This window comes from Seriola dumerili, unplaced genomic scaffold (assembly GCF_002260705.1).
Source record: "Seriola dumerili isolate Sdu_G_001 unplaced genomic scaffold, Sdu_1.0 BDQW01004273.1, whole genome shotgun sequence".
Lineage (NCBI taxonomy): Eukaryota > Metazoa > Chordata > Actinopteri > Carangiformes > Carangidae > Seriola > Seriola dumerili.
In genome coordinates, this window is record NW_019178528.1 from 333,221 (window position 1) to 346,083 (window position 12,863).

Genomic DNA, 12,863 nt, shown 5'->3' on the forward strand with positions numbered 1-12,863 from the left:
TTTTTATAGAGTAGAGACTGTGACACTTCCATCTTCTCAATCTACCTCATGGCTCAGTTCTTCATTCTCTCAGAGTACTAATACTTCCGATATTAGTGCATCCATGGATACTCGGGTCACTTTCTTCCGTTGCAGCTGTAAATTACCAATCTACAGGCCTTCCTATCTCCGTTCTCCATCCCATTGTCAGCTTCCTATACGCCACCTCATTTTCTTCTCCTTTTTCCACCTTCTACTCTCCTGTTGCTCTTTTTTCTTTTTTCATCGCCGCTGTATTGTAGGGAACTGCTTTTCCGGATCTCACGCGCTTGTCTCAAACACTGTTGTGCTGTGATAATTAGTCAAGGCCCTCTTCACTCTGGCGTGTGCTCTCCTTCAAACAGCTTCCTTCATCACTTGCACCTGCAAGAGACAATTCACTCCTCTATTCAGCAGTTCCTTGTTTTCAAAAAGTCAGATGCTCACAGGTGCGGGCAATAAATAATAAGTTGCCCAGCAGACAGGAAGTCAACAATTGTGAGGAATTAAAAAAAACATAAAAGTCACAGATATGAGACATGCAAAAAATAAAACTGCTCCACACAACATTTTTGAACAGGTTAATAATAATAATTATAATAATTAACCCATCCTTCCTCTGTGTCAAAATATGGTTATTATAGGTCATGTGACATTCTTTAAAGAAAATGCTTAGTGACTTCATGTGTTCATGAGTGTAGAACATAATTTGATTTTGAATACTGCATCCTGCTGTGTTCACACATGATCAATAATAACAGGATTTTTTTTTTCATCTGTCCTCTTTGGTTTTTCCTCTATCCATTATTCTGATTTTCACAGCTTGTGTATTACTTGCAAAAGGTCAACTTCACCACACCATTTGGTGATCAAGTGTCATTTGATGAGAATGGTGATGTCTTACCAATCTATGATATCTCAGTAACTGGCTGTGGCTCCCGGATGGAAGAATTAAAGTTCAGAATGTGGTGAAGTTAAGAAATCAGCCTTTAAAAGGTGAAGAACTCACACTTGATGAAGATAAAATCTTCTGGAACTTTGAATTCAAAAGAGGTTACTTCTGATTTATCAGACACCTCTCTCTTTTGGACTGTAATTTTTTAAAAGTGTAAAATAACTCAAGAATATGTATTTTTTCTCCCTACAGCCCCCCGGTCAGTGTGCAGTGAGAGCTGTCCTCCTGGTACCCGACGGCATGGCCAGAAGAAGGGGGAACCTGAGTGTTGTTTTGACTGCATCTCTTGTTCTGAGGGAAAGATCAGCAATAAGACTGCGTGGGAGTGTTCAGTTTTAACATTGCAGTTTAGATAAATAGCATAAATCTATTTCGACAAAACTTTCCCTTTTTCATAGACTCCATGGAGTGCACAAGTTGTCCAGAGGATTTCTGGTCCAGCCCCAGCGTGACTACTGTGTCCCCAAGAAAACAGAGTTCCTCCTACCATGAGCCTCTGGGAATCTGCTTGACACACAACTCTCATTGCTGGGCACATTTACCTGTGCCGTTGTCCTAGGGATCTTTATCTATCATCGCAGAACACACCATAGTACGTGCCAACAATTCAGAACTTAGTTTCCAGTTGTTTGTTGTCACTTAAACTATGTTTCCTTTGTTCACTGCTGTTTATTGGTCGTCCCAGACTGTGGACATGCCAGCTGAGACATGCAGATTTTGGCATCACTTTTGTGCTTTGTGTCTCATGCATCCTGGTGAAAACCATGGTGGTTCTGGCTGTGTTCAAGGGCCTAGGCCTCTAAGCCAGGAGGAGAAGCCAGTCTGAAGTGGTTTGGTGCTTTGCAGCAGAGAGGGACAGTTTTCACTCTTACTTGCATTCAGGCAGCAATCTGTACTGCTTGGCTTGTCTCTGCCTCACCAGCACCTCATAAAAACATCCAATACCATAATGACAAGATAGTTTATGAGTGTGTAGTTGGCTCCACAATTGGTTTTGCAGTGTTACTGGGCTATATAGGATTACTGGCTATCCTCAGTTTCCTGTTAGCATTTCTGGCAAGGAATCTTCCAGACAACTTCAATGAGGCCAAACTCATCACTTTCAGCATGCTGATCTTCTGTGCTGTGTGGGTGGCCTTTGTCCCTGCTTATGTCAGCTCACCAGGAAAATATGCAGATGCAGTGGAGGTATTTGCCATCCTGGCCTCTAGTTTTGGCCTCTTGGTGGCGCTGTTTGGACCCAAATGTTACATAATCTTGATGAGACCAGAGAGAAACACAAAGAAAGCCATTATGGGTCGAGGCACCAGTAACTCATGAAATTTGCCAACAGTCTTACAACTTAATTGTAAATAGAGTTTTTTTGGCCCTACTCTCTGATATGACTCACAGCATTCTGGTGTCAGGAGAAAGACTGGACATAAACTGTTAAAAATCACTTTTGCAAATAAATAACTAGCCCTTTCATGATGTTATAATGGCTATGATTAATGTTTGGTTTGATTTTTAGCAAAAAAAAAAAAAAAAACTTAGGTCTAGGAAAATATCATGGTTGGGTTTAGAATAAATACTTAGAGGACCATGTCATGGCTAATGTTTTGTTTTGTGGACACATCCATCCACCATGAAGTTGTGGCTCTATAATAACATCAAATCACTTTCTCCTTTGCTCCTGTAATAATCATTATAGCCACTAGAGAGCGTTGTCCCTTGAACGTAAGCATATATAATATTTACTAAAGCAACTAATGATGTATCATAGGACTGCTAGAGGTCACCTAACAATAAAATGTAACTATGGATAGTATCAAATTCATACCTATCTGGTAGTTTCTTTTGGGTGGACAGTCTATTTATTATTCATTCACTTACATTATGCAACAGTGTTGATCACCAGATAAAACTGGAAGCAATAGAGAAATGTCAATAAAAATAACATACATTATTAATTTATTATGCTGTTTTTGTCTGGGCATTTATTTACATTCCCTGGGATTCAAGAACAGAACATCACAGTTCTCATTCACACAGAAGTCAGTAGGTTACATGTGTAACCCTGGAGAGATCTCTCCACCTTACATGCTCTATATGTACAGGGTCTGATCCTCATGGGTGCAACTGATGTGGACACTCAAGACATCGCCTGTTGAGGCCATACACTGGCTGCAACACCTGGCTATACAATGACATGCATGGCAGCTTAAGTTGTCTTTGAGTTAACTTGATGTGAAGAGACAATCTCTTCTTACTCCTTTGCTCCCGTAATAATCGTTATAGCCAGACCTAATTATGTCATATTCACACCATAGCACAAACATTACATAAAATTGACACCTTCCACTATAATTGTCTATGTCTAGGCTGAATCTCAATGTGTCACAGACATGAAATGTTTTCTTCTATTATTATTCATTTATTTATTTATTTTTTAGCCACTTTAGGGTTTGCATGTTAAGACAGTGGCATTTTAGCAACATTTTCTGTCAAAAAATAAATCAGGAATTAATTAATAATGAAGAGAAAGAGAGATAGAGCTGGCAGTAGTAGCAACGCAGCAGAAACACATCCGGTGTGAACACACATGCGTGCTTCTCAGCAGTTCAGCAATGTCAGCCAACACCCTCACGCAACGCAGGCAGTGTGTTCCCGGCGTTTGTGTGTGGCTACCACAGGTGTGGCTGAGAGAGCTCAATGCACTGCAACTTCAGAATCTCACGGTTGTATGCCTCTGCAACTCAGACTAGTTTCAGATTACATTCCTGTTTATCCAGAATCATCAAATCAAATATGAATCATTTTGTGAAATTTTTAATTATTGCTAAAAAAGTGTTTTGTGCAGTCACACTGACCTTTGACCACCAAAATCTAATCAGTTCGTCCTTGAGTCCAGGCGAACATTTGCACCAAATTTGAAGAAATTCCCTCAAGGCATTATGGAGATATCGCATTCACAAGACCAAAACCGCATTTTGTGAGGTCACTGTGACCTTGACATTTGACCAACAAAATCTAATCAGTTCAGCCTTGAGTCTAAATGAACATTTGTGTCAAATTTTAAGAAATTCACTCAAGGAGTTACTGAGTGTTCACAAGAATGGGACAAACGTACTTATGGATGGACGGACAACCCGAAAACATAATGCCTCTGGCCCTGGCTGTCGACAGCACAGAGCCATAAACACGGAAAAAAGACAAAACTAATTAAGAAAACATCTTCAATTTGTAAAAACTTGCACTGAAAATACACAAATGCCATGCAAATACACATAACACAACCAAATACAGAAACCCTGTTACTGTTGCAGATCCACAATGCATGTGAATTCATGTTCATCTCAACTGGAAAAAAAAAATACTTGCTAAAACTTGGTGGATGACATTGTGGGTTAAATTATTGGAAGTCACAGTAGAAGATCATCTAAATACAGTTATGCTTTGGATCTCATCTGAAAACAAGAAAATAAAAGTTTTCTTAGAATAAGTTACAGAAAATGATACATATTTAATTATTACCACACCAATCATCCTTAACATCTTAATATTCTGCAGCATTTCAGGTCAGGGGGAAATAAAAGTTGAATATAGGTCATACTGCCTGGAAGAGTATGTCTGTACCCTCCCTATTAATGCAGCAAGGTTAAGAAGTAATAGGCACTAGCCACATACAATAGAAACAGAAAGATGGCAATGAAAAAGACAAGATGAGAATGTACATTATTTCACCAAATGTATGCTGCTTGCATCTAGTTAGCATTTATCTTTTTCGAGTTTGTTATGCCTTAATCATAGTGACAGCCAGAGAGAGACAGGAAAGTTGGGAAGAGAGAGAAAGGGGATGACATGCAGCAAAGGGCCACAGGTCAAATTTAAACCCAGGCCGCTGTAGTTACGACTAAGCCTTAATGGGAGATGTTATCCAAAGTACACACATTAATTCTGCATCAGTACAAATCAATGTCAAATGAAATGATTTTTAGGCCCTGCCCATACTTCCTCTTCTGCCCTGATGGGTGGTGTGCAAGATTAAAAAATACTGGAAGTCAATAAAAGGGGGTGACAGCGATAAAATGTTAAGACTGCACCCAGAAAAGGGGTAAAACAGGAGAGTCATGTGGACATTTTTTGACACCAGTTTGCTCATTATGTTGTATACATGCTTTTCCTCTGCTGTGTCCTCCAGTCTTTATTTTTCCTCCTGTCGCTTACAGGGACAATTTAATCTAAATGGGATGCACAAGGCTGGAGATGTGGCTCTAGGTGGGCTGTTTGGAATCCACTATTTTTCCACCCATCCTGACCTGTCTTTCACCTCAGAGCCACAGCAGCCTACCTGCCATGGGTGAGTCTGTCAGGGAACCAGCAAAAAGTAGAAACTGGGGAAAATCAAGCTCATTACTAGAATGTATTTTTGTTAATCTGATATTATTGTAAGATAATTACATTCTATATTTATATGAACCATTTTTCCTTTTTGCACAGTGTGCTTTATTTTTGTTTTTTCATTCAAGTAATATCTTTGTTGCCATTTAACTGTTAATTATATGCAAATTCTATAGTTGTGGAACATTTATATATTTGAATGGGTGGTGTCTCATTTTGTATGTTTTCCGTAAACTGGTATTTTATTTGTTAGTTTTGATGTTCTAGGATTCAAACAGGCCCAGACCATGGCTTTTACTGTTGATGAGATCAACAGAAACTCACACCTGCTACCTAATGTGACTCTGGGATACAGTGTGTATGATAACTGCAATACACTAGGAATTGGATTCCGTGCAGCATTTTCATTAGCCAGTGGTCAAGAAGAGCAAGTTACATTACATGAGACCTGTGTAGGAATCCCTCCAGTCCTTGGTATTGTGGGTGATGATTCATCGACACGTTCTATTGCAATCTCCACTGTCTTAGGTTTGTACAGAGTGCCTCTGGTAAGTTTTTCTGCCCTAATATCTATTAATTATTTTTGATCATTGTGATTTAATTTAATTTTAAATTTAAAGTCAGTTGTAAATATGAAGCAGTCAGCTTTGCAAAGCTGAAAAACACATCAAAGGCATTGAATGGTTTCAGGATGTACAGTCTGTTTTTCGCAGGTGAGTTATTTTTCTACATGCTCCTGCCTGAGTGACCGGCAAAAGTTTCCATCCTTCTTTAGGACGATCCCAAGTGATGCTTTCCAGGTGAAAATCTATCATCAAAGTTAAAAAGCATAAAAGAAAAAATGTGCAGTTAAAAAATGTCAGGAAGAACATCACTATGCTTCAAATATATTCCTTCTGTGTATCCATAGTAACATTATTTGTCTCATTGATGGAGTTTTACTGTGTCAGATAACAACACTGAAAGGCTATAATTGAACATGGTCCATTTAGGAATCTCTTTAACAGGATTTCCAGTGAAACATTATTCCAGCCCTAATCCCTCCTCTTTGTATTCTTAGGTGCGTGCTATCATTCAGATTCTAAAACACTTTGGCTGGACTTGGGCAGGTCTGCTGATCAGTGATGATGATTATGGACTGCACGCTGCCCGATCCTTTCAAACTGACCTCGGTACATCTGGTGGAGGTTGCCTGGCTTACTTAGAGGTTTTGCCCGAGGGCGATGATCCAGCTGAAATAAGGAGGATTGTGGATGTGATAAAGAAATCCACAGCTCGTGTGGTCATTGTGTTTGCACATGAAGGTCACATTATTAACCTAATGGAAGAGGTTTGGCTTGAAATACAACTTGATTATGCTTAATAAGTTATACAACTTAGTGTTTTGTCAAACAGAACCATTTGATCAAGTAATTTACAAAATTACAGACCAAATAGTAATTAACTACATAACACCTCTAATTTTTGGATATCATATCAAATCATATAAAAAGCACATTAAAAACAACAAATTTCTAACAAATTAAACTGTTAAATTGCTGTTACAGTTATGATGATATGCATCACTTTGCCAGTATTACTGTGTAAAACAAAGGGTTGCACCTGTGGATGATACCAGATGTGCAAACTACTTTATTGGTATGGCAGTTTGAATTTATATACTTGGTATAATGCATTGTACAGGTGGTGAAGCAGAATGTGACAGGCCTGCAGTGGATGGCCAGTGAAGCCTGGACATCATCTACTACGCTGCAGACCCCCCACCTCATGCCGTACTTGGGTGGAACACTGGGCATTGCCATCCGTCGAGGAGAAATACCAGGACTCAGGGAATTCATGTTACAAATACGTCCTGACCTACACCACAACAACAGCTATACAAATAACATGGTGAGAGTTTAACTGTGCCGTCTGATCGGGTATTTGCAGAATAATATATTGTCATTGTTTATAATACACAGTTTTGAATATGTTTCAGGTAAATCAGTTTTGGGAATATACATTTAAGTGTAGATTTGCACCACCTCCAGCAGGGTGGGTGGAGGCTGGAGGAGCATTATGCACTGGACAGGAAAATCTAGAGAATATGGAGACTGAGTTCTTGGACATTTTAAATCTCAGGCCAGAGTACAATGTGTATAAGGCTGTGTATGCTCTGGCATATGCTCTTAATGACATGATGCAGTGCAAACCAGGGAGAGGGCCTTTCAGCTTGAACAGCTGTGGTAATTTACAAAGACTGGAGCCATGGCAGGTGAGATATCAATTTACGCTCCATCTGTTTATCCCCAAATCCTGTGCTTATAGTATTTCAGTAGGATTTAGTGTATAAAATTAAGTACAACGCTATGAGATTTAAATTTGTTAAATGCTAGATGGATAGCTGATATGATTTTCTCTATTTCTGGGTGATACCAGTGTATAATTTTATCAGGTCAGAGAGAATAATCCCTTGTCACAGGGTACATGGTAATATAGGTCATGTGCCATTACTTTAAAGAAAATGTTTGCCTGAAAGTTTTAATGACTTTGTAAGTGTCTTATGTAATTTGATTATTGAATACAAGTTCCTGATGTGGTCACCATAATCATTAATGACACTTTTTTCTATCTATCCTTTTTGGTTTTCCCCATATTGCAAATTCTTATTTGCACAGCTTGTGTATTACTTGCAAAAGGTCAACTTCACCACATCATTTGGTGATCAAGTGTCATTTGATGAGAATGGTGATGTCTTACCAATCTATGATATCATGAACTGGCAGTGGCTCCCTGATGGAAGAATTACAGTTCAGAATGTGGGTGAGGTTAAGAAATCAGCCTTAAAAGGTGAAGAACTCACACTTGATGAAGATAAAATCTTCTGGAACTTTGAATCCAAAGAGGTTAATTCAGATTTTTCAGACACCTCTCTTTTTTGGACTGTTATTCTTACCAGTGTAAAATAACACTGAATGACATCCTACAGCCCCCTCGGTCAGTGTGCAGTGAGAGCTGTCCCCCTGGTACCCGCATGGCCAGAAAGAAGGGGGAACCTGAGTGTTGTTTTGACTGCATCCCTTGTTCTGAGGGAAAAATCAGCAATAAGACTGGTGAGTGTTCAGCTTTAAACCAGCAGTTTGGATATAAAGTATACACATTTATCGTACTACTTTCCCTCTTTTTGTCAGACTCCATGGAGTGTATCAGTTGTCCAGAGGATTTCTGGTCCAGCCCCCAGCGTGACCACTGTGTCCCCAAGAAAACAGAGTTCCTCTCCTACCATGAGCCTCTGGGTATTTGCTTGACAGTCACCTCATTGCTGGGCACAATTATCTGTGCTGTTGTCCTAGGGATCTTTATCTTTCACCGCAAAACACCTATAGTACGTGCCAACAATTCTGAACTTAGTTTCCAGTTGTTGTTCTCACTTAAACTATGTTTCCTGTGTTCACTGCTGTTTATCGGCCATCCCAGACTGTGGACATGTCAGCTCAGGCATGCAGCATTTGGCATCAGCTTTGTGCTCTGTGTCTCATGCATCCTGGTTAAAACCATGGTGGTTCTGGCTGTGTTCAAGGCCTCTAAGCCAGGAGGTGAAGCCAGTCTGAAGTGGTTTGGTGCTTTGCAGCAGAGAGGGACAGTTTTCACTCTTACTTGCATTCAAGCAGCAATCTGTACTGCTTGGCTTGTCTCTGCCTCACCAGCACCTCATAAAAACACCCAATACCATAAAGACAAAATCATTTATGAATGTGTAGTTGGCTCCACAGTTGGTTTTGCAGTGTTACTTGGTTATATTGGTTTACTGGCTATCCTCAGCTTCCTGTTAGCTTTTCTGGCAAGGAATCTTCCAGACAATTTCAATGAGGCCAAACTCATCACTTTCAGCATGCTGATCTTCTGTGCTGTGTGGGTGGCCTTTGTCCCTGCTTATATCAGCTCACCAGGCAAATATGCAGATGCAGTGGAGGTATTTGCCATCCTGGCCTCGGAAAATCAAGCTCATTACTAGAATGTATTTTTGTTAATCTGATATTATTGTAAGATAATTACATTCTATATTTATATGAACCATTTTTCCTTTTTGCACAGTGTGCTTTATTTTTGTTTTTTCATTCAAGTAATATCTTTGTTGCCATTTAACTGTTAATTATATGCAAATTCTATAGTTGTGGAACATTTATATATTTGAATGGGTGGTGTCTCATTTTGTATGTTTCCGTAAACTGGTATTTTATTTGTTAGTTTTGATGTTCTAGATTCAAACAGGCCCAGACCATGGCTTTTACTGTTGATGAGATCAACAGAAACTCACACCTGCTACCTAATGTGACTCTGGGATACAGTGTGTATGATAACTGCAATACACTAGGAATTGGATTCCGTGCAGCATTTTCATTAGCCAGTGGTCAAGAAGAGCAAGTTACATTACATGAGACCTGTGTAGGAATCCTCCAGTCCTTGGTATTGTGGGTGATGATTCATCGACACGTTCTATTGCAATCTCCAATGTCTTAGGTTTGTACAGAGTGCCTCTGGTAAGTTTTTCTGCCCTAATATCTATTAATTATTTTTGATCATTGTGATTTAATTTAATTTTAAATTTAAAGTCAGTTGTAAATATGAAGCAGTCAGCTTTGCAAAGCTGAAAAACACATCAAAAGGCATTGAATGGTTTCAGGATGTACAGTCTGTTTTTCGCAGGTGAGTTATTTTTCTACATGCTCCTGCCTGAGTGACCGGCAAAAGTTTCCATCCTTCTTTAGGACGATCCCAAGTGATGCTTTCCAGGTGAAAATCTATCATCAAAGTTAAAAAGCATAAAAGAAAAAATGTGCAGTTAAAAAATGTCAGGAAGAACATCACTATGCTTCAAATAATATTCCTTCTGTGTATCCATAGTAACATTATTTGTCTCATTGATGGAGTTTTACTGTGTCAGATAACAACACTGAAAGGCTATAATTGAACATGGTCCATTTAGGAATCTCTTTAACAGGATTTCCAGTGAAACATTATTCCAGCCCTAATCCCTCCTCTTTGTATTCTTAGGTGCGTGCTATCATTCAGATTCTAAAACACTTTGGCTGGACTTGGGCAGGTCTGTGATCAGTGATAATGATTATGGACTGCACGCTGCCCGATCCTTTCAAACTGACCTCGGTACATCTGGTGGAGGTTGCCTGGCTTACTTAGAGGTTTTGCCGAGGGCGATGATCCAGCTGAAATAAGGAGGATTGTGGATGTGATAAAGAAATCCACAGCTCGTGTGGTCATTGTGTTTGCACATGAAGGTCACATTATTAACCTAATGGAAGAGGTTTGGCTTGAAATACAACTTGATTTCATGCTTAATAAGTTTATACAACTTAGTGTTTTGTCAAACAGAACCATTTGATCAAGTAATTTACAAAATTACAGACCAAATAGTAATTAACTACATAACACCTCTAATTTTTGGATATCATTATCAATCATATAAAAAGCACATTAAAAACAAACAAATTTCTAACAAATTAAACTGTTAAATTGCTGTTACAGTTATGATGATATGCATCACTTTGCCAGTATTACTGTGTAAAACAAAGGGTTGCACTGTGGATGATACCAGATGTGCAAACTACTTTATTGGTATGGCAGTTTGAATTTATATACTTGGTATAATGCATTGTACAGGTGGTGAAGCAGAATGTGACAGGCCTGCAGTGGATGGCCAGTGAAGCCTGGACATCATCTACTACGCTCGCAGACCCCCCACCTCATGCCGTACTTGGGTGGAACACTGGGCATTGCCATCCGTCGAGGAGAAATACCAGGACTCAGGGAATTCATGTTTACAAATACGTCCTGACCTACACCACAAACAAACAGCTATACAAATAACATGGTGAGAGTTTAACTGTGCGCGTCTGATCGGTATTTGCAGAATAATATATTGTCATTGTTTATAATACACAGTTTTGAATATGTTTCAGGTAAATCAGTTTTGGGAATATACATTTAAGTGTAGATTTGCACCACCTCCAGCAGGGTGGGTGGAGGCTGGAGGAGCATTATGCACTGGACAGGAAAATCTAGAGAATATGGAGAGACTGAGTTCTTGGACATTTTAAATCTCAGGCCAGAGTACAATGTGTATAAGGCTGTGTATGCTCTGGCATATGCTCTTAATGACATGATGCAGTGCAAACCAGGGAGAGGGCCTTTCAGCTTGAACAGCTGTGGTAATTTACAAAGACTGGAGCCATGGCAGGTGAGATATCAATTTACGCTCCATCTGTTTATCCCCAAATCCTGTGCTTATAGTATTTCATAGGATTTAGTGTATAAAATTAAGTACAACGCTATGAGATTTAAATTTGTTAAATGCTAGATGGATAGCTGATATGATTTTCTCTATTTCTGGGTGATACCAGTGTATAATTTTATCAGGTCAGAGAGAATAATCCCTTGTACAAGGGTACATGGTAATTATAGGTCATGTGCCATTACTTTAAAGAAAATGTTTGCCTGAAAGTTTTAATGACTTTGTAAGTGTCTTATGTAATTTGATTATGAATACAGTTCCTGATGTGGTCACCATAATCATTAATGACACTTTTTTCTATCTATCCTTTTTGTTTTCCCCATATTGCAAATTCTTATTTGCACAGCTTTGTGTATTACTTGCAAAAGGTCAACTTCACCACATCATTTGGTGATCAAGTGTCATTTGATGAGAATGGTGATGTCTTACCAATCTATGAATATCATGAAACTGGCAGTGGCTCCCTGATGGAAGAATTACAGTTCAGAATGTGGGTGAGGTTAAGAAATCAGCCTTAAAAGGTGAAGAACTCACACTTGATGAAGATAAAATCTTCTGGAACTTTGAATCCAAAGAGGTTAATTCAGATTTTTCCAGACACCTCTCTTTTTTGGACTGTTATTCTTACCAGTGTAAAATAACACTGAATGACATCTACAGCCCCCTCGGTCAGTGTGCAGTGAGAGCTGTCCTCCTGGTACCCGCATGGCCAGAAAGAAGGGGGAACCTGAGTGTTTGTTTGACTGCATCCCTTGTTCTGAGGGAAAAATCAGCAATAAGACTGGTGAGTGTTCAGCTTTAAACCAGCAGTTTGGATATAAAGTATACACATTTATCGTACTACTTTCCCTCTTTTTGTCAGACTCCATGGAGTGTATCAGTTGTCCAGAGGATTTCTGGTCCAGCCCCCAGCGTGACCACTGTGTCCCAAGAAAACAGAGTTCCTCTCCTACCATGAGCCTCTGGGTATTTGCTTGACAGTCACCTCATTGCTGGGCACAATTATCTGTGCTGTTGTCCTAGGGATCTTTATCTTTCACCGCAAAACACCTATAGTACGTGCCAACAATTCTGAACTTAGTTTCCAGTTGTTGTTCTCACTTAAACTATGTTTCCTGTGTTCACTGCTGTTTATCGGCCATCCCAGACTGTGGACATGTCAGCTCAGGCATGCAGCATTTGGCATCAGCTTTGTGCTCTGTGTCCTATGCATCCTGGTTA

The 12,863-nt window shown here is 39.4% G+C and overlaps 2 protein-coding genes and 1 pseudogene across 2 annotated transcripts in view; all 3 read left to right on the forward strand.

The window, feature by feature from the left end:
• LOC111239745 (extracellular calcium-sensing receptor-like) overlaps positions 1–2,293 on the forward strand; it is a 6,942-nt gene extending 4,649 nt beyond the window's left edge. The window contains 1 exon segment of the mRNA XM_022769650.1: positions 1,769–2,293. Coding sequence (XP_022625371.1) covers positions 1,769–2,293 — 525 coding nt within the window.
• A 2,855-nt stretch (positions 2,294–5,148) lies between these two features.
• Positions 5,149–9,347, forward strand: LOC111239776 (extracellular calcium-sensing receptor-like). The gene is made up of 9 exons (XM_022769682.1): positions 5,149–5,312; positions 5,607–5,901; positions 6,067–6,153; positions 6,414–6,683; positions 7,037–7,243; positions 7,332–7,607; positions 8,011–8,238; positions 8,322–8,445; positions 8,524–9,347. The coding sequence occupies exons 1-9, from the start codon at positions 5,203–5,205 to the stop codon at positions 9,345–9,347; spliced, it is 2,421 nt and encodes an 806-aa protein (XP_022625403.1). The 5' UTR covers positions 5,149–5,202.
• Positions 9,348–9,548: 201 nt separating this feature from the next.
• LOC111239777 overlaps positions 9,549–12,863 on the forward strand; it is a 7,617-nt pseudogene continuing 4,302 nt past the window's right edge.

Coding starts and splice junctions, on each gene's coding strand:
- LOC111239776 (XM_022769682.1), top strand. CDS start 5,203: ATGCACAAGGCTGGAGATGTGGCTCTAGGTGGGCTGTTTGGAATCCAC. Junction 6,154..6,413: donor TCCCAAGTGATGCTTTCCAG/GTGAAAATCTAT, acceptor TTGTATTCTTAG/GTGCGTGCTATCATTCAGAT. Junction 8,239..8,321: donor GGAACTTTGAATCCAAAGAG/GTTAATTCAGAT, acceptor GACATCCTACAG/CCCCCTCGGTCAGTGTGCAG.